The sequence below is a fragment of the Quercus lobata genome, chromosome 6 (assembly GCF_001633185.2).
Source record: "Quercus lobata isolate SW786 chromosome 6, ValleyOak3.0 Primary Assembly, whole genome shotgun sequence".
In the NCBI taxonomy this organism is placed as follows: Eukaryota; Viridiplantae; Streptophyta; class Magnoliopsida; order Fagales; family Fagaceae; genus Quercus; species Quercus lobata.
The window spans coordinates 9222898-9241406 of NC_044909.1; the positions used below are offsets into that span (position 1 = coordinate 9222898).

An 18509-nucleotide genomic window follows, 5' to 3' on the forward strand; every position below is an offset into this window, starting at 1 on the left:
TTAATTTCTCATCCTTTCCCAACCTCCTTACTATTGATCTATCAAAAAACTCGTTTTATGGAACCATTCCTGACAGTATTGGCAACCTTTCCAATCTGACCCATCTTGACTTGTCTGACAATAATCTTTCTGGCTCCATTACTCCCAGGATTGGTAACCTTTCCAAACTCCTGCTTCTTCATCTGTCTCGCAATAATATCTCGGGAAGAATTCCACCCGAGATACGCCAATTAACGAGTCTTCAAACTTTTTTGTTTTCCACTAATATGCTCAATGGTTCCATCCCTCAAGAAATAGGAGCATTGAGAGAATTAAATGTTCTTGCTTTAGATGAAAATAGTCTCATAGGCCCCATCCCAGCTTCTATGGGAAACTTGAGCAATTTATTTGTTCTTCACCTTCAATCTAACAAGCTTTCAGGATCTGTTCCTCCTGAAATAGGAAAGATGGGCAATTTATCCAATGTGAACCTTCAAAACAATGAACTTTCGGGATCTATACCTCAAGAAATTGGAAAGTTGGGCAACTTAAACATACTATACCTTTTAAACAACAATTTTTCTGGTTCCATTCCCCGAGAAGTTGGAATGATGAGATCTCTCACTCAACTTGATTTGTCATCTAATGTTCTCATTGGTCCAATTCCCTCTTCCATTGGAAACTTGAGCGAGTTACAACAACTTTACCTTTATTCCAACAGTCTTTCTGGTTCCATACCTGAGGAATTAGGATTGCTTAAACATCTATGGGTAGTTCAATTATCAAGTAATAGACTCACTGGTCCAATCCCTGATTCCATAGGAAATTTGGTTGAATTGTCTGATCTTACACTTTATGAAAACAACCTTTCTGGATCAATTCCAACCACAATTGGAAATTTGACCAAGCTTACCACTTTAGCTTTGTTCATGAACGAACTAAGTGGTTCTGTTCCACTCGAAATGAATAATCTTACCAATTTCATAAAATTGGAACTAAGTTTCAACAATTTTACTGGGCCATTGCCTAAACGGATATGCCATGCTGGAGCACTACAACATTTTGTTACCGTTGATAACCATTTTACAGGCCCTATCCCAGAAAGCTTGAAAAATTGTAGTAGCCTCGTTCGAGTTAGGCTTGATGGAAACCAACTAACAGGAAATATAGCTGAAGATTTTAGCATTCATCCGAACTTGATTTATATCGATTTGAGTGGTAATAATCTATATGGTGAACTTTCATCGCAGTGGGGGCAGTGTCATAACTTGACAAGCCTAAAAATTTCCAACAACAAGATTTCTGGTAGTATACCACCTGAAATTGGCAATGCAACAATGCTAGGCGTCCTTGACCTCTCTTCAAATCATCTGGTGGGAAAGATTCCAAAGGATCTGGGGCGCCTGAAGTCATTGCTCAAACTTCTTTTGAACAATAACCAGCTTTCAGGTAACATTCCTTCTGATATTGGAATCCTATCTGTTTTAGAACATTGTAACTTGGCAGCAAACAATCTCAATGGCTTGATCCCCAAACAACTTGGACAATGCTCAAAATTGTTGTTCCTGAATCTAAGTAGAAATATACTCCATGGAAGAATTCCTTCTGATATAGGAAGCTTACAGTCTCTTCAAAGTCTCGATGTTAGTCAGAATTTGCTGGTAGGAGAGATACCACAACAGCTTGGAGGCATGAAAATGTTGGAAACATTAAATCTCTCTCACAATAATCTCTCTGGTTCCATTCCATTCTCGTTCGGTGATAGTGCAAGCTTGACATCCATTGATATATCCTACAATGAGTTAGAGGGTCCTATTCCTAACATCACCGCCTTCCGCAAGGCTCCAATCGCAGCACTAAAAAATAACAAAGGCTTGTGTGGTAATGTTGCTGGTTTGAAGGCTTGCCCAAAAATGATTCCTGATCCTCCATCTAAGAGGCACAACCGATTTTTGGTAATAATTTTAATCTCTTTTTTGGGCACGCTATTTTCTATATTTGTCATTGTAGGAGTTTCACTTCTTCTTTGCCAAAGAGTGAAGAAAACAGAAGACAAGCCAAGAGAAGTGCGTAACGATAATCTTTTTGCAATATGGAGTTATGATGGAAAAATGGTGTATGAAAACATCATTGAAGCTACGGAGGAATTCGATTCCAAATATTGCATTGGAGTGGGAGGTTTTGGAAGTGTTTACAAAGCTGAGTTGCAAGCAAGCCAAGTTGTTGCTGTGAAGAAACTTCACCCACTACCTGATGGCGAGATATTCAATCAAAAAGCCTTTGTGAGCGAGATTCGTGCCTTAACAGAAATAAGACATCGTAACATTGTAAAGTTGTATGGTTTTTGTTCGCATCCAAAACACTCTCTTTTGGTTTATGAGTTTTTGGAAGGAGGAAGCTTGGTGAAGTTATTAAACAATGAGGAGGGAGCAAAAACATTTGATTGGATTAAGAGAGCCAATGTGGTAAAAGGAGTGGCAAATGCTTTATCTTATATGCACCATGATTGCTCGCCTCCTATAATTCATCGGGATATATCAAGTAAGAATGTTCTATTGGATCAAGAATATGAAGCTCACATCTCTGACTTTGGCACTGCTAGGCTTTTGAAGCCTGATTCATCCAACTGGACGTCACTTGCAGGCACCTATGGATACATGGCTCCAGGTTAGTTTCTTTGTTGTTGTCTATAGCATAAAAAGTTTTCCAAGCTTATGCAGGGAGCACCCAATATAATAGCGTAAATATTTTTCCAAGCTTAAGTTAGGAGAACTTCAATCATGGCCGACATGGACACCAAGCAACCAATTTCCCAAGTTATTACAACCTATTTTAGAATAAAAAATTAATTATTTTTATTTTAGCTAACTACTTTTCAAAACAGCCATAGCTAATTATTTATTCTATACTATATTTTATTAAAATATTAATTTTCTTAAAATTTTTTAAAATTTTCTCTCTCTTCACTCACAATAATTACCTACCAAAAATTGAATAAAATAATAAAATGCATAAGCAACAGTTCTTCTTAAATTTGGACAAGCACTATAGCAATATCTTATTTTGTCACATGGATTCACAACCAGATGAGGGGTGTTTTTTAAGTTTTATTGGCAAAATTTTAGGCCTTATGCTATTTTAGCAAATCTAAAGCAACTACTTTAAGATTTTCAACTATTTTCCTATTATTACATATTAAAGTTCATACCCACGTCTATGTACTTATAGAGTAAGCAACTTAACTTTGTTAAAATCGTAGGGTTTGTTTAAAGTTAGTTTAAGATTAATTATTACTTATACCATGATTGGGTCCGTAGTAGAAATAAATTCATATGGAAAAAAATGTAGCCACTTGCAAGGTTATTTTGTTCTAGATGTAAACCTTTAAATAATTCTAATATATGCTCAATTGTCACATAATACAAATTTTGCTACATTTTTACCACATAATAGACAAGTTATCAGGTCGCAGACTAATCAACTATTATGTTTCGTTCTAGAAATGACAAAAAAGTGCAAAGTCAATTTTTAAGTTTTTTTTTTTTTTTTTTAGGTGAAGTCAGTTTTAAGTTGATTGTAGTAAATGTAGTAGTATATCATATGTAACATGTAGTATAGTATACCTTTGATTCTATAGATAATAAAATTAAATGAGAAACTAGCACATGCCCCCCCCCCCCTCCTGTTTCAGCCAATTTTTAAAGTTTTTTTAAAAGGTGAAAGTCAATTTTAAGGTTTTTTTTTTTATATTTTTTTTTTAATTTTTTTTTAAGGAAAATCAGTTTTTAAGTTGATTGTAGTAAATGTAGTAGTATATCATATGTATCATGCAGTATACCTTTGATTCTAAAGATAATAAAATTAAACGAGAAACTAGCACATGTCCTTCCCTGTTTCAGCCAATTCATAAAGCTAAAGGTTTTGTTCAATGCATAAGTCCTGTGAATGGATCCAAGTTCCAATCATATGATATCAATAAAATTGATATATTTTACAATTTTCTTATGCATGGGTCAAATTCAAGTAGTGTTTACATTTTATTACTAATAATGTTGTTGCTATAACCTTTATCAATTATTTTCCCTTGCAGAGCTTGCCTACACAATGGAAATTAATGAGAAGTGTGATGTTTTTAGCTTTGGAGTGTTGGCTTTAGAAATAATCATGGGAAAGCATCCTGGAGATCTGATCTCATCGCTCTCATCATCAACACGTACAACCTGTGATATGCTATTGAAGGATGCGTTGGACCAACGCCTTTCACTTCCAATAAATCAAGTTGCAAGGGAAGTGCTCTCCATTGCAAAGATTGCAATTGCTTGCTTGCACACTATTCCCCAATCTCGCCCAACAATGCAACAAGTTTCCCAAGAGCTTTCAACTCAAAAACCACATTTTCCAAATACATTATTCACGATCACATTAGGAGAAGTAGTTGATCTCGGAGGCTTAACTGTCTAATAGCTTGTTTTGTTTGTGTTACCATTGTCATTCCCCTACTTCTTCACATATAATCCCTTCTAGTAAACTATTTATCTTGTCTTATTGTATTATGTTTTATTGGCAAGCTGTATTAGTCTAAATGCAGAATTGAGAATTTTGCCAATAATAAAACCAGGAAGAGTTTTTATTTGATCTTTATATATTAAGTATATTCAATACATTGCTCAAGGGTCTTTTTAGTTTGGATATATATATATATATATATATTTATATTGTAAGTTTTGTATTGTCAAAATATTGCATTTTAAGATCAAGAGAAGGATTTAGGATGAGCTCTCTAAAATTGAAGTTTCAAGGTCATGTGACTTTACTCAATTAGTTATTAGAAGCCTTGAGTTATTTAAATTTTAACACAGTTTTAGGGAAATGTTATTTCCTCTCAGCCTCTCTATAGACAATGTAGGGCCCATGCCTTTTCACCTTCACAGCCTAATACTTTTGCTACATGGGTGCAAATTAAAAGGATCCCAAGACTTGAGTGTCATTTTATTTGTCACTATTTGAGTACTTCCCATTTAAAGTATGATTTTTTTTTTTACACCTCAACCTGCATATCGTTCCACATCAATATCCTAGGAGCACTTGTACACTCTTGTTGTCATGCATATCTTATGCATTTATTTATTTAGCATAGTGCATGTATGCCTTTTGTTTTTGGTTTAATATAAAGAACATAACATAGATTATTTTTTATTTTTCAATTTCTTGTCATGCATTGTACCATTGGTTGACCATAGAACACTTTGTTCGTGTTGTACCTAGTGTAGCTTGACTTGAGCACTTTCATGCCCTAGCAAATTAGTTAAGTTGTAGAATTGTGGGAGTATTGGACCGCAATCGATCTTGTGACCTAAATGTCATTTCACTTATTTTGGCTATACACTAAAAAATTAATTATGGGAGAAGGATATATATATATATATATATATATATATATACACACACACAACTATCTCACCACCAGTCTGTATGTTACAATTATCCGTATACTTATAGAAAAAAGTCGGTATCACAAAACTAAGTAAAATGTGGTACACTACACACAAAAAGGGTTAAATGTCAAAAAATATGCTTGATCTAAAAAATTATGAATCATAGGATGCACTTCTAATACCTTTAAAAATGACATATAGGAGATGTGGAGTTATATAATGTAACTCTTTAGATAGTAGCGTCAATCAAACTACTATGATATTGTATTTGATGATGAGTCCAATTTCCTAAGCTACCTCACATATTTTTGTAACTTGCTCACTAATTTGTTTCACGCACGATTATGGTTTTAAAAATCGGACCGGACCATTTGGTTCAACCGAGAACCGTGCACCAATCCCTATTGTAATTGATGACTATGGTTTTGTTTGCCATTGTTGTTATTGTTATATATGTGTTTTGTCTTTGTGTTTATATTTCATAAAAATCTCAACTAATAGACAAAACCACAGGTCCACACCACAGACTTATTAGATAACACAATACTTTACTGTACCATTAAATTAACCAATCAAATGGCCACACTTTAATATTTCTAATGTTAAAACGAAAGGCAATAACTTTACTTGTTGTAAAGTCAAAACAGATGGAGATGAGTTATTGAATATTTTTCCTTCAGTAATCCCATATATAGCTCGCTTTGTTTTGTGTTTCCTGTTAATGAGATCATAAGCACTGGAAGTGCCTTATGCAAATTCTGCTTTGCCTTATTGTAGTCCTTTGCAACTAGATACCATTGTTTACAAACATGAGCAAACCAAGCATGGTATATGGGTTCCGACAACTTGTGTAGAATGAAACTGAGAACGGGTACTGGAAGATAAGCCCACTCTGATTCAGATCTGAAAGAAATATATACGTTACAAATAAAGCGTTATTAACAGACGTCAAGAAAATTGAATTATTCATTAGCAATGCATGTATAAGTATTTTTCATGAACAAATAAGAGTGTGCTTGTATTTGTTCTTTGTTAAACCTTTCATAAATATTCTGAGTGGCTGGGATGAATCAAATAATCTCCTATAAGATAGTATGTAAGAGTACAAATTACAACGTAGTTGTGACTAACAAAAAGTATCCGGTTATTTTTTTCAAAACTGTATTGAAGACAAATCTTAATAATATGCAAGTATATAGTATCATATATATATTTTTTGTTATAGTTCTCGTGCATTGAACGAGTTAACAACAAGTTATGCTAATAATTTTGAGACCCATATCAACTTTTTTTTTTTTTTTTTTTTGCTTGGGCTGAATCATAGCAATTATCTAAACATGGTGCAAGTTGCAGACAGTATAAGCACTATATGTTGAATAAGTGTAGGATGGGCTACGGGAGTGATGAAAGGTAATAAGAAAGAACACTCTTAAAAATGTTAGTACATTTTAAATTAAATATGTTGAATTTCAAAATAACTGAAGATGAATAAAGAGATGAGTTATAATTTGTTAAAGAAAGAGTTACTTGTATGTAAGTTAGATTAAATAAATTAAGAGAAGTTTTCTAAATTAATAAATAACATGTAGGTTATGTGAAGGGTTGGAAGACTATATATATGGCTATACTATGGACTAATTTCATATCAAGAGTGAATGAAGAAAATAGTTAAAAGCAAAGAGTATTGTGTGAGAGAGTGATAATATTCCTAAATACTTGAGAGATTTCAGGCCAAAGAAAGGTGTTCTTCTGGTGGAGCTTTAGGCTTGAACACTTTGTGCAGAAGTTGTTCTAGCCAGACAACATTTGTTGGGCTGTTGTATCTTAGGGGAGACAAGTCAGAGAAGGTCTACACCGGTTACAAAGATTAGCCAACCAAGGGCTTGAATCTCCTTAAAGAGAGCGAGTGCCGCGCCTCAGTCCAAATAGTGTTGTATTCTTATCTTTAAATTAATAATATTCAGCATATTATTCAGTTTCTTTTTGTGTTGTTTCCATTATTATTGTGTTTGCACCAATAATTTTAAGGAGATTCAATACATGGAGCCTACACAAGAGAAATCAAATGAACCTGTTGGAGATCTCAACAAGCCCTTTCGCTTTAAGGGAGCCCACTTCAAGAGGTGGAAAGGAAAGGTCCTCTTCTACTTGAGTCTTCTCAAAGTCTCCTACATCCTCACTGACAAGAATCCATCAAAAGTTCCTACTGATGAGATGAGTGAGGAAGAATATAGTCTCCATCAAGAAAAAATAGATAAGTATACAAAAGATGAATATAATTGTCGCTCTTATCTTTTGAATTGTCTTGCCGATCATTTCTATGATTATTATGATACAACTTATAATTCTGCTAAGAAAATTTGGAAAGCTTTACAAAGCAAGTATGATACCGAAGAGGCAGGTGCAAAGAAGTATGCTGCTAGTAGATTTTTCCGTTACCAAATGGTGGATGGAAAATCAGTGGTGGATCAAGTATAAGACTTTCAAATGATCGTGGCAGAATTGAGATCCGAAGGCATAAAGATTGGAGACAATTTAGTGGTAGCTGGCATAATTGATAAACTACCACAATCTTGGAGGGAGTTCCAAAAGACTTTGCTGCACAAACAAATGGAGACATCCTTGGAGACTTTGATCACACACATTCGTGTGGAGGAGGAGGCTAGAGGACAAGATGCACTCATGACACAAGAGTGCAATGATAATTCCACCACAAAGGTAAACCTTATTTCAACCAATAATAATATGCCCAAAAATCATTTTCCTAGAAATGGTCAATTGAAGCCTAAAAAGAGAGCCTTCAAAAATAATAATAGACCTCAAGGAAGGGGAAACTTGAATAAAAATTACAATAAGAACTAAGGACCCCCTTCACATGATCAATTTAATAGATCATGTTTTGTCTGTGGCAAGAGTGGGCATATTGCTCGATTTTGCAAATTTCGGAAACGTGAATCTGTCCCGCAGGCTAATGTAACTGAAGAGCCTTTAGTGGCTATGATTACAGACATCAATATGGTGCAATATGTTGAAGGATGATGGGTAGATTATGGTGCTAATAGGCATGTCTGCTATGACAAAAATTGGTTCAAGTTGTACACTCCTTTTGAAGAAGAAAAAACTGTTATGCTTGGTGACTCTAGCAAAACCAAGGTTCTTGGGAGTGGTGAGGTTGAATTGAAATTCATTTCTGGACGTGTGCTAACATTGAAAGATGTACTTTACACTCCGTCCATGAGGAAGAATTTGATGTCAAGTTTTTTGCTTAACAAGGCTGGCTTCAAGCAAACTATGGAATCTGATAATTATGTAATCACTAAAAATCGGTTATTTGTGGGTAAGGCTTATGCTTGTGATGGAATGTTCAAATTAAATGTTGAGAATAATAAAACATCTACCAATTCAGTTTATATGCTTTCTTCTATTAATTTTTGGCATGCTCGTTTGTGTCATATAAATAGTAGATATGTGGGAATCATGAGTAGTTTAGGATTAATTCCAAGACAGTCAAAAGATTTTGAAAAATGTGAAACTTGTAGTCAAGCTAAGATTACAAAAAAGCCTCATAAAAGTGTTGTAAGAAATACCGAATTGCTTGAGTTAATTCACTCTGATTTATGTGAATTTGAGGGAATTCTAACTCGTGGAGGAAATAGATATATTATCACTTTTATTGATTTCTCAAAATATACAACTGTTTATTTGTTGAAAAATAAAAATGATGCATTTGAAAAATTTCAAGATTTTTTAAAGAAGTTGAAAATCAATTTCGTAGAAAAATAAAAAGAATAAGAAGTGATAGAGGTCGTGAGTATGAATCAAGTGCATTCAACTCATTTGTTCAGCCTTTGGGAATTATCCTCGAAACTACTGCACCATATTCACCTGCTTCTAATGGTGTGGTTGAAAGAAAAAATAAAACTTTAATTGAGTTAACAAATGCCATGTTAATTGAATCTGGTGCACCTTTACATTTTTGGGGTGAAGCTATTTTAACTGCATGTCATGTTTTGAATAGGGTGCCACATAAAAAAGTCACATATCACACCTTTTGAGATGTGGAAAGGACATAAGCCAAATTTGGGATATTTGAGAGTATTTGGTTGTCTTGCTTATATAAGGTTTACTGATACTAAAATGCCTAAATTAGGTATAAGAGCTACTACCTGTATTTTTCTTGGTTATACGATTAATAGTGCAGCCTATAGATTTTTTTGATCTTGAAAACAAAATAATTTTTGAATCTGGTGATGCAATTTTTCATGAAGAAAAATTTCCTTTTAAATTGAAAAATAGTGGGGGTGAAGAAAATATTTTGTCACAACCTAATTCTTCTACTTTACATTTACTAAATCAAGAAAATTTTGAAATGGAACCTAGAAGAAGTAAAAGAGCTAGAGTTGTAAAGGATTTTGGTCCTGATTATTATGTTTTTAACATTAAGGAAAATCACCAAAATTTAAAAGATGCTTTAACATCATCTGATGCTATATTTTGGAAAGAGGTTGTAAACGATGAGATGGAATCTCTAATTTCTAATAGAACTTGGAAATTAGTAGATCTTCCACCAAGTTGTAAGACCATAGGTTGTAAATGGGTTCTTAGAAAAAAGTTGAAACGGGATGGATCAATAGATAAGTTTAAAGCTAGATTTGTTGTAAAAGGTTTTAAACAAAAAGCTGATATTGATTTCTTTGATAGATTTTCTCCGGTAACAAGAATTACATCTATTAGATTGTTAATTACTATTGCTACAATTTTTGATTTGAAAATTCATCCAATGGATGTAAAAACTACTTTTCTAAATGGGGACCTAGAGGAAGAGATTTATATGGATCAACCCGAAGGCTTTGTAGAGCCTGGACAAGAAAGCAAGGTATGTAAGCTAACTAAATCCCTATATGGCTTAAAACAAGCACCTAAGTAGTGGCATGAAAAGTTTGATTCTTGCATGATTGAGAATGGTTATAAATCAAATGAATGTGATAAATGTATTTATTCTAAATCTTGGAATAATTTACATGTTATTATTAGCCTCTATGTGGATGATATGTTAATTTTTGGCTCAAATATGCATGTTATAAATGAGACAAAAAATATGCTTAAAAGCCATTTTGATATGAAAGATCTTGGTGAGGCTAATTTCATTTTGGGCATGAAAATTACAAAAACATGTGATGAAATATATCTTGATCAATCACATTATATTGAGAAAATATAATTTTCATGATCACAAAAGTGTAGCTACTCCATTTGATTCTAGTGTTCATTTATTTCCTGTGAACAATGATGATGAGATTTTTAATCAAAAGGATTATGCTAGCATAATTGGTAGTTTGCATTATGCTACTGATTGTACTAGACCTGATATTGCATATGCAGTAGGAGTGCTTAGCAGATTTACTAGCAAGCCTAGTAAAGATCATTGGCTAGCTATTCAGCGAGCTATAAGATATTTAATTGGTACCAAAAGTTATGGCTTATTTTATAAAAAATAACTTGCTGTGATGCCGATTGGAATACTTTGTCAGGTGATTCTCTCTCTACCATTGGTTATATTTTTACCTTGTAGTGGTGCTATTTGTTGGAAATCTAAAAAGCAAACAATAATTGTTAATTCAACAATTGAAGTTGAATTAATAGCATTAGCTTTTGCTAGTGAAGAGGCAAATTGGCTTAGAGATATGTTATATGAAATTCCACTTTGGGAAAAGCCAATTCCACCTATATTAATTCATTGTGATAGCACTGCCGTAATTGGTAGAATTAAAAACCGATATTACAATGGTAAATCTAGACCTATAAGAAGAAAGCACAATATCATGCGATCTTATTTGAGTAGTGGCATCATAAATGTGGATTATATTAAATCTAATGATAATCTTGCAGATCCATTTACCAAGGCCTTGGCGAAAGATAGAGTCTGGAATACATAGAGGGGGATGGGACTAAAGTCCATAGAATCATGAGCCATGTATGAGGATACCCAACCCAAGGGTCAAAGATCTTGAGAATTGGGTTCAATGGGAAAAACGAATCATACGATGGTCGTAAGAAATGCACTATTCATTTTTTTAAAATTATTTATTTTGTAAATAATTTTTTAATTGTTCATCCCTATGATGTAGGACATTTATCTTGTAATGTGGAAAGGTTGAGTAAAAAACTCTTAATGAAATTTGTAGCTCGTATGAGTGGGGTGTCAGAATTACAGGAACACCCTTGACAAAATCTCACCTATGTGAGTGTGGGGGTGGTGCTGCTCCCTATGAGATTTGGACTTAATCTCAAATACACTCATGAAACTGGGATCAGTACATGGCCGTAAGGTACTGGCTATAAAAGCTCATGTCAACACCTGGATCATTATATGTGAGCAGTAATACTTTATTTCCCTTAAGCAGTCATAGTTCAAGTCAGAGACCACTACTGACTCTGGAGTAGAGATTGTTGTTTCACTAAGTGAAGGTTCAATGCAGAGCACACCTTCATGATGCATAATAATCCCTCTTCGCCCGGTAATCTCTCATTTTCCGAATTTAATATTAAAATGAGTGGGGGAATGTTAGTACATTTTAAATTAAATATGTTGAAACTCAAAATAACTGACGATGAATAAAGAGATGAGTTATAATTTGTTAAAGAAAGAGTTACTTGTATGTAAGTTAGATTAAATAAATTAAGAGAAGTTTTCTAAATTAATAAATAACATGTAGGTTATGTGAAGGGTTGGAAGACTATATATATGGCTATACTATGGACTAATTTCATATCAAGAGTGAATGAAGAAAATAGTTAAAAGTAAAGATTATTGTGTGAGAGAGTGATAATATTCCTAAATACTTGAGAGATTTCAGGCCAAAGAAAGGTGTTTTTCTGGTGGAGCTTTGGGCTTGAACACTTTGTGCAGAAGCTGTTTTAGCTAGACAACATTTGTTGGGTTGTTGTGTCCTAGGGGAGACAAGTCAGAGAAGGTCTGTATTGGTTACAAAGATTAGCCAACCAAGGGCTTGAATCTCCTTAAAGAGCTATTGCCGCGCCTCAGTCCAAATAGTGTTGTGTTCTTATCTTCAAATTAATAATATTCAACGTATTATTCTGTTTCTTTTTGTGTTGTTTCCATTATTATTGTGTTTGCACCAACAAAAAGTAACTATTCAATGGCAAAAAAAAATCAGAATGTTAATTCGATGAAAAAAGTTAAACTTGTTTTTAAATAAAAATTTGACACAATAAACTTTAATACAAATATGCATTCTTTGTCTGGATCATTGATATTACATTACAAACTGGGCAATTATATTACTGTTGTTAAAATAGCATACACTAATTCCTTTTTTTTTTTTAATAAAAAATAAAGTATACTCTAATTCTAAGTCCTAATTCCCATAAAAATAAAAACAAAATTTCTAAGTCCTAATTGAAAGGAAAAATTTTCTCATAACGGCCCCAACCAATAGTAAATACGACTAGATTGAAACTTTTTTCATTCTTCTCAACCATTAATGTTTGTTTGCTTAATAAACTAAATTACTTTTAACTACTAGTATGTTTTTGCTAAGAAAATAAAATACAGACAAAGAGTGATAAAGAGAAGGAAAAAATTTATTAAAAAAAGAAAAAAGAAAAAAAAGACAAAGACTACCTGTGTATTGCATTAACAGCGGACTGCATTTTTTATTCTTCTTTCTTCAAGGAAAAGCTAGTACTATGATTTGTGATGGTATTGAGTGGAGGCAACCTACAACTTTTTTTTTTTTTTTTAGTGTACATATATGTATTAAATATTAATCCTTCTCAACTCTCTCAAATAGTGGATTCCAGTTAGCTCAACTGGTAAAGTCTCTAATGGTTGTATAAGAGATCCTGAGGTTCAATTCCCGCCTACACCAAAAACTGATTGGTGTCTTGGTCTGATGATAAAGAGCAATTATCAGGAGCGGACGCCATAAGTTGAAACTCTCTTTTAAAAAAAAAAAAAAAAAAAAAAAAAAAAACTCTCTCAAATATTAATCCTTCTCGTATTAGAATTGGTTCCTAGCCAAACCGACTTAAGCCCAAACCCAAACCCAAACCCAAACCCAAACCTATAATTCAAAAGTTCTTTAACAAAAATTCTTAGAACATCTCATCAAAATAAAAATTCTGAGAACATATATAATTTGACAGGGCTTTCCAAGTCCAAAACTCTATGAGCCTGCCTATTAAAACATTTAACAGTAGAGACTCACAGGATTTGGGCCACTCAGACCCATATCTAAAAGACTAAAACAACGACGTTTTGCACTTCATTGAAAAACGAGGACAACCATCTCTCTCTCTATATAATTTAAGAGGAAATTCATAGATTCTGTATAGTTATATGGCTATATAATTAGTCTATGAATTTTAATTTTGAGTTTCAAATTTATATTGAAAATGTTAAAAGTACAAAATTATTTTACAATTTTTTTTAGAAACTAGTAATGTGTTGAGTGGTTATTGATAAGTAAAAAAGTGATAACAATGTTGGATTCAAATAAGAGTTAGTAAAAATTTGTCAAATCAACAATTTGTAAAGATATTATAAAATAATTTGTACATTCTGGCCAAGCCATCTACAATTATTGAACTATGTAATATACTTTCTATATATATATATATATATCTTCACCTTGAAATAAAAAAAAAAAAAAAAAGTTCCTTGTTCCATCATTTGAGTTATAAATTAATTAATTACAAATGCCTAATTAGTAATTACATTCTTTATAGCAAAATTTCCGAGCTTATAAATGGAGCATTACCTTAGGAGTCGATCGCTTCCTATTTTTTTTCTCATATAATCATAAAGCCTTTACCTAGGTCTCATTTACACTTAGGTGCTCCTATTGTATGTTTGTATCTTGTTGAGCAAGATTGTATGTTTGTATCTGATACTACATTCTTAAGAATTTTTATTTCTAAAGTCCATTTCTTTAAGTCCCAATAAGATGGGAACAAATTTCTAAAGTCCATTAAGTTCCATTTAAAAGAAATCATACATTAACAATGACATAAAATATCAAAATCTATCATCTAGTAGGTTTGACTGAATATGGTAGAATTGGTTATTATTAGACTTATACCGTAAGGGAGAACCTACTTGTTCCATCAATTGGTGGTAACCAAATCATGTATGAGACCTGAAAGTTACTAATTGTTACTAATAGGATTTGAATCCATCTTTTTCTTTATTTTTAACAAATTGTTACTGATAGGATTTGAATCCATATATTTCTCTCTTTTTTAACAAATTGTTATTGATAGGATTTGAATCCATCTTTTTCCCTCTCGCTTTTTTGACAAATTGTTACTAATAGGATTTGAATCCATCTTTTTCTCTTTTTTAACAAATTACTACTAATAGGATTTGAATTTAGAATATACATGTCTTTATGAAATTATGTATTTTTTATATATGATGCAAGGGCTGATTTAGCTTTTAGAGTTGGTTCTTACAAAGTCCACATTAGCATCAATATATCATAAGTTCACAACTCAAATAATACAGAATTAGTTTTACCTTTTCAAATCACACCCCCGCCCCCCCTTTTCAACAGTCACCTAACCATGCAAAGACAATGTCCATATTATTCTAAATATAAACAATAGCATCAACATCAATCTAACTTGTAAAAAAGTTGTTGAATCTAATAATATCCCTTAGCTTGTTGTATCTTGTGTTGTGTTCTATTCCACATTTCCATATTGTCTTTTATATGTTTCTAGTAATATACGTAATCAACTAGTTTCCATAATCTTCTTGCACCCTTTATTTCTCCTATCCTTTTCTATGATTAGTTGCTCCCCCCCTTCTTATATTAGTTGGTATCAGAGCCCTGTGACTAGTTTCTCTCTCCTTTGATTAGTATACTTTGATTATTGTCCTGATTAGTATGCTCTGTGGTTTGCAGTTGCCACATTACGTGGATCCTCTATATTAATCACATCAGAATACTGGATTTGATAATCAAGTAGAACACTAAGGAGTTTGCTCTTAAGGTCCTTAGAGAATCTTATTTGCCATTGTCTCCTTGTGGACGTCTAAGCTTGGAGTTGGTGTTTTAGACTTGATAGGTCTTTGGTAAATAGTTCTTTCTATCAGAAACTATCATGGCAAGTCCATCTTTGGAAGTAACTAATACCACTAAATTTGTTTTTGACCTTTCTCTTCGTAAGTCTACTGTAAATAGGCTAGACTACTTGTATGAAATTTCCCATGCACCTGAGGATAGTAAAATCCCTATTACTGATTTTCCTATTGTAAATCCTTACACTGTGTTTGATAAACCTCAAGTTTCTTTCAAAAAATCCATAAGAAAATTGTTAGGTCCCTCTCAGTCTTCCACTGTAAAGGAGTATGTCCAAGCCTCTAAGTTTGACCAGTATAATATTCCAGCAAGTGAAACAAAAAATTTCATAACCCTTGCCCTTCCTAGAGAATTTGTAATCCCATGGTAGAAACAGGGATACACACACCTTCACTTTGGAGCAGTAAGGTTGGCGCTAACTTTCCATGGAAGAAAGGGACTTCTTGTTGTCACTCCTCGAACCCAAGTATAAAGACAAGCACGTGACAACTGCCGCACGCTTATAAAGTAAGCACCCTACAAGTGTGCAAGGCTTTTTTTGCAACTAAAGTTTATCCTCAACAATTAAATCAAATAAATCCAAAATACCTCAACAATTTCTTATGAAATAGATCTCCAATAATTTAATAGGAACAAAATCCAAACCTCATGTACATAATGCCAATTGGCCAATAAATATAAAACTATTAGAAGACCATCCAGTCCCAAAATCACTAAGCTTCTTTTCCTACTCACAACACAACATCAAAACTCCCAAAACTTGCAATTCTTCACAATCTAAAATTGGAGGGGAAAAATGGGGGTGAGTTGACAACTCAATAAGTAACCAAAATCCTAATAAGTTCTATCAAGCAATAGATCCGTAAAGTAATAAGATGTAATATGAGTCTTCAAAAGTTATAACATACTATGTGTTTTCAAAATAACTGAAGAAGATTCATAGTCTTAAAATAATAAGTTGCACAAAGATCATATACTTTAATCTTACAAATATATCATAGGTGGTTTAGAAAATAGTCAGTTTTCCATATATCAAAGGCTATAACTTACAATAGGTTCCAAAACACATAAGCAGTTTTAGTGACTCAAAATAGTTCAACTACATAAAACATTGCCAAATCACATATGTAGTTTTAAAGACTCAAAATAGTTCAAAACTTCAAACGTAATTTATATTCTTAACAATCTTATGACTATGGTCACACTATATCCCCGTGACTGGGCATCAGAATACCAATGAATAACCCCCATTAGTTTGGGTATCAGAGTACTAATGAATAACCCCCATTGGTTTGGGTATCAGAATACCAATGGATAACCCCCATTGGCTGGGTATCAGAGTACCAATGAATAACCCCCATTGGTTTGGGTATCAGAATCAATTCATAGTCAGATTGTCCATAATCATATATATGAAATCATAGTTTCTAACAAAAATATATCTTATTGTAATACATATATATAATCATATATTCAATATTCAAATATATTTGTGATATTTCTATACTCTTTACTTTAAATCAATATAGCTAAAAAAACAATTAAATTAAATAAATCTTATATTCAATGCTCATATATATTTGTGAAAATTCTTTATTCTTTACTTTGAATGAGTATAGTTAAAAACCATTAAATAAAATACATCATATATTCAGTAATTAGATATATTTGTGATAATTCTTTACTTGAAATCAGTAATACAATAGAAATAAAATTGTAACAATTATAAACAATTTTTAGTAGTTACAATATGCAAAATAAAACCAATTAGGATAAGGTTACTTACCTCCAAAAGCCATACCAAAGTGACACCAAAATTAGGAGTTCAACCTAGACTTGGGCAAGCCAAGACTGTCGATGCAATCCTTTCTCAATTCTAAATAAGAAGCTAAAGTAGAGGGTCGGTAAATGGGCAAGGCCTAGAGTTGAAACACGAGGACAAGCTAGTTTCTTGAGTTGTTCGAGACCCAATTTTAAGTTTGAGTTACGGAAGCAATAAAATGGCAAAAATTCGTGTGCTGAGAATGTAGCTGTGGCGGCGCAGTCAACTCTCTCTGTGGTAGATGTAGGAAAATGTTGGTCATCACTGTTGCAGGATTGTGATTTTCTACACCCTTATTCCAGTGATGGCACACTATAATATCTACGAAAATTTGGTGCCCAAATACTAATCCCATAAGCCAGATCTCATTCAATCACATCTCTTCCATTTCACAAAGGTTATCTTGGGACTTGAAAGGTTTGTCAAACATATCACACTAAACACTATCTGATTAGACCACTCCAAGAAAATGATTTCATATTCCAACAGCCATTATTTTATTCACCATCCTCTCAGAAAACATATCCAGGTTTTAGAGAAAGTGAGAACAAGAGAGAGGGCTGTATAGCCAAGATGTGGTTTAATAGAAATTTTAATCAAGAATGTTAACTAAGCACAAGGAGTTAAATAGTTCGGTTGGTATATATGGATTGGCTAGGGTTTTTGACATAAGGTGTATATATATATTGCTAACCCCAATATCAAAATTACTAAGCTACCCCTATATAAAAAAAATTCTTATTTATTTATTTTTTTGGAACCAGGTATTACACTTGTAGTCTCTAGAATTTCACTTCTTGATTCCAGATTTTTGGAATATCAAAAAGCTGTCATAGGGACGGTCCAGACCACTTTAAATGTGGGAACAATTTTTGTGACCCTTTTTCCTAACTTCAATATGTCTCTTAAAGATCCTCATCTTTGTGATGCTCTTAAAGTACAAGTCCAAATTACAGGAGCTTCTCAAGTGCAGGATACATTTGTTGCTACACTTCATTACCAGTTGGCTTATAGACTCCAGAATCACGCTTTTGACATGGCAGTTCCAGACATAGCCCAATCCAATGATGCGTTGCTGATCCAAGTTGATTCGGGAATGACACCCATGTGTACCTTTGTCCTAAGACAACTCAGTAAAGATCAGATGACTTCTCTCTTTCCAGA

The 18509-nt window shown here is 33.1% G+C and overlaps 1 protein-coding gene across 1 annotated transcript; it reads left to right on the forward strand.

Moving 5' to 3' along the window:
• Positions 1-580: 580 nt before the first annotated feature.
• LOC115950700 (MDIS1-interacting receptor like kinase 2-like) lies at positions 581-4541 on the forward strand. Its single transcript, XM_031067928.1, has 3 exons — positions 581-1872; positions 1990-2646; positions 4070-4541. Exons 1-3 carry the CDS (start codon positions 588-590, stop codon positions 4438-4440), a joined length of 2313 nt encoding a protein of 770 aa, XP_030923788.1. The 5' UTR covers positions 581-587; the 3' UTR covers positions 4441-4541.
• Positions 4542-18509: the final 13968 nt, after the last annotated feature.

What these genes read in the sequence shown, in the direction of transcription:
- LOC115950700 (XM_031067928.1), top strand. Translation starts at nt 588, where the DNA reads ATGATGAGATCTCTCACTCAACTTGATTTGTCATCTAATGTTCTCATT. An exon ending in CTTGTGTGGTAATGTTGCTG is followed by an intron (nt 1,873 to 1,989) that starts GTTTGAAGGCTT and finishes TTGTCATTGTAG; the next exon opens with GAGTTTCACTTCTTCTTTGC. An exon ending in CTATGGATACATGGCTCCAG is followed by an intron (nt 2,647 to 4,069) that starts GTTAGTTTCTTT and finishes TTTCCCTTGCAG; the next exon opens with AGCTTGCCTACACAATGGAA.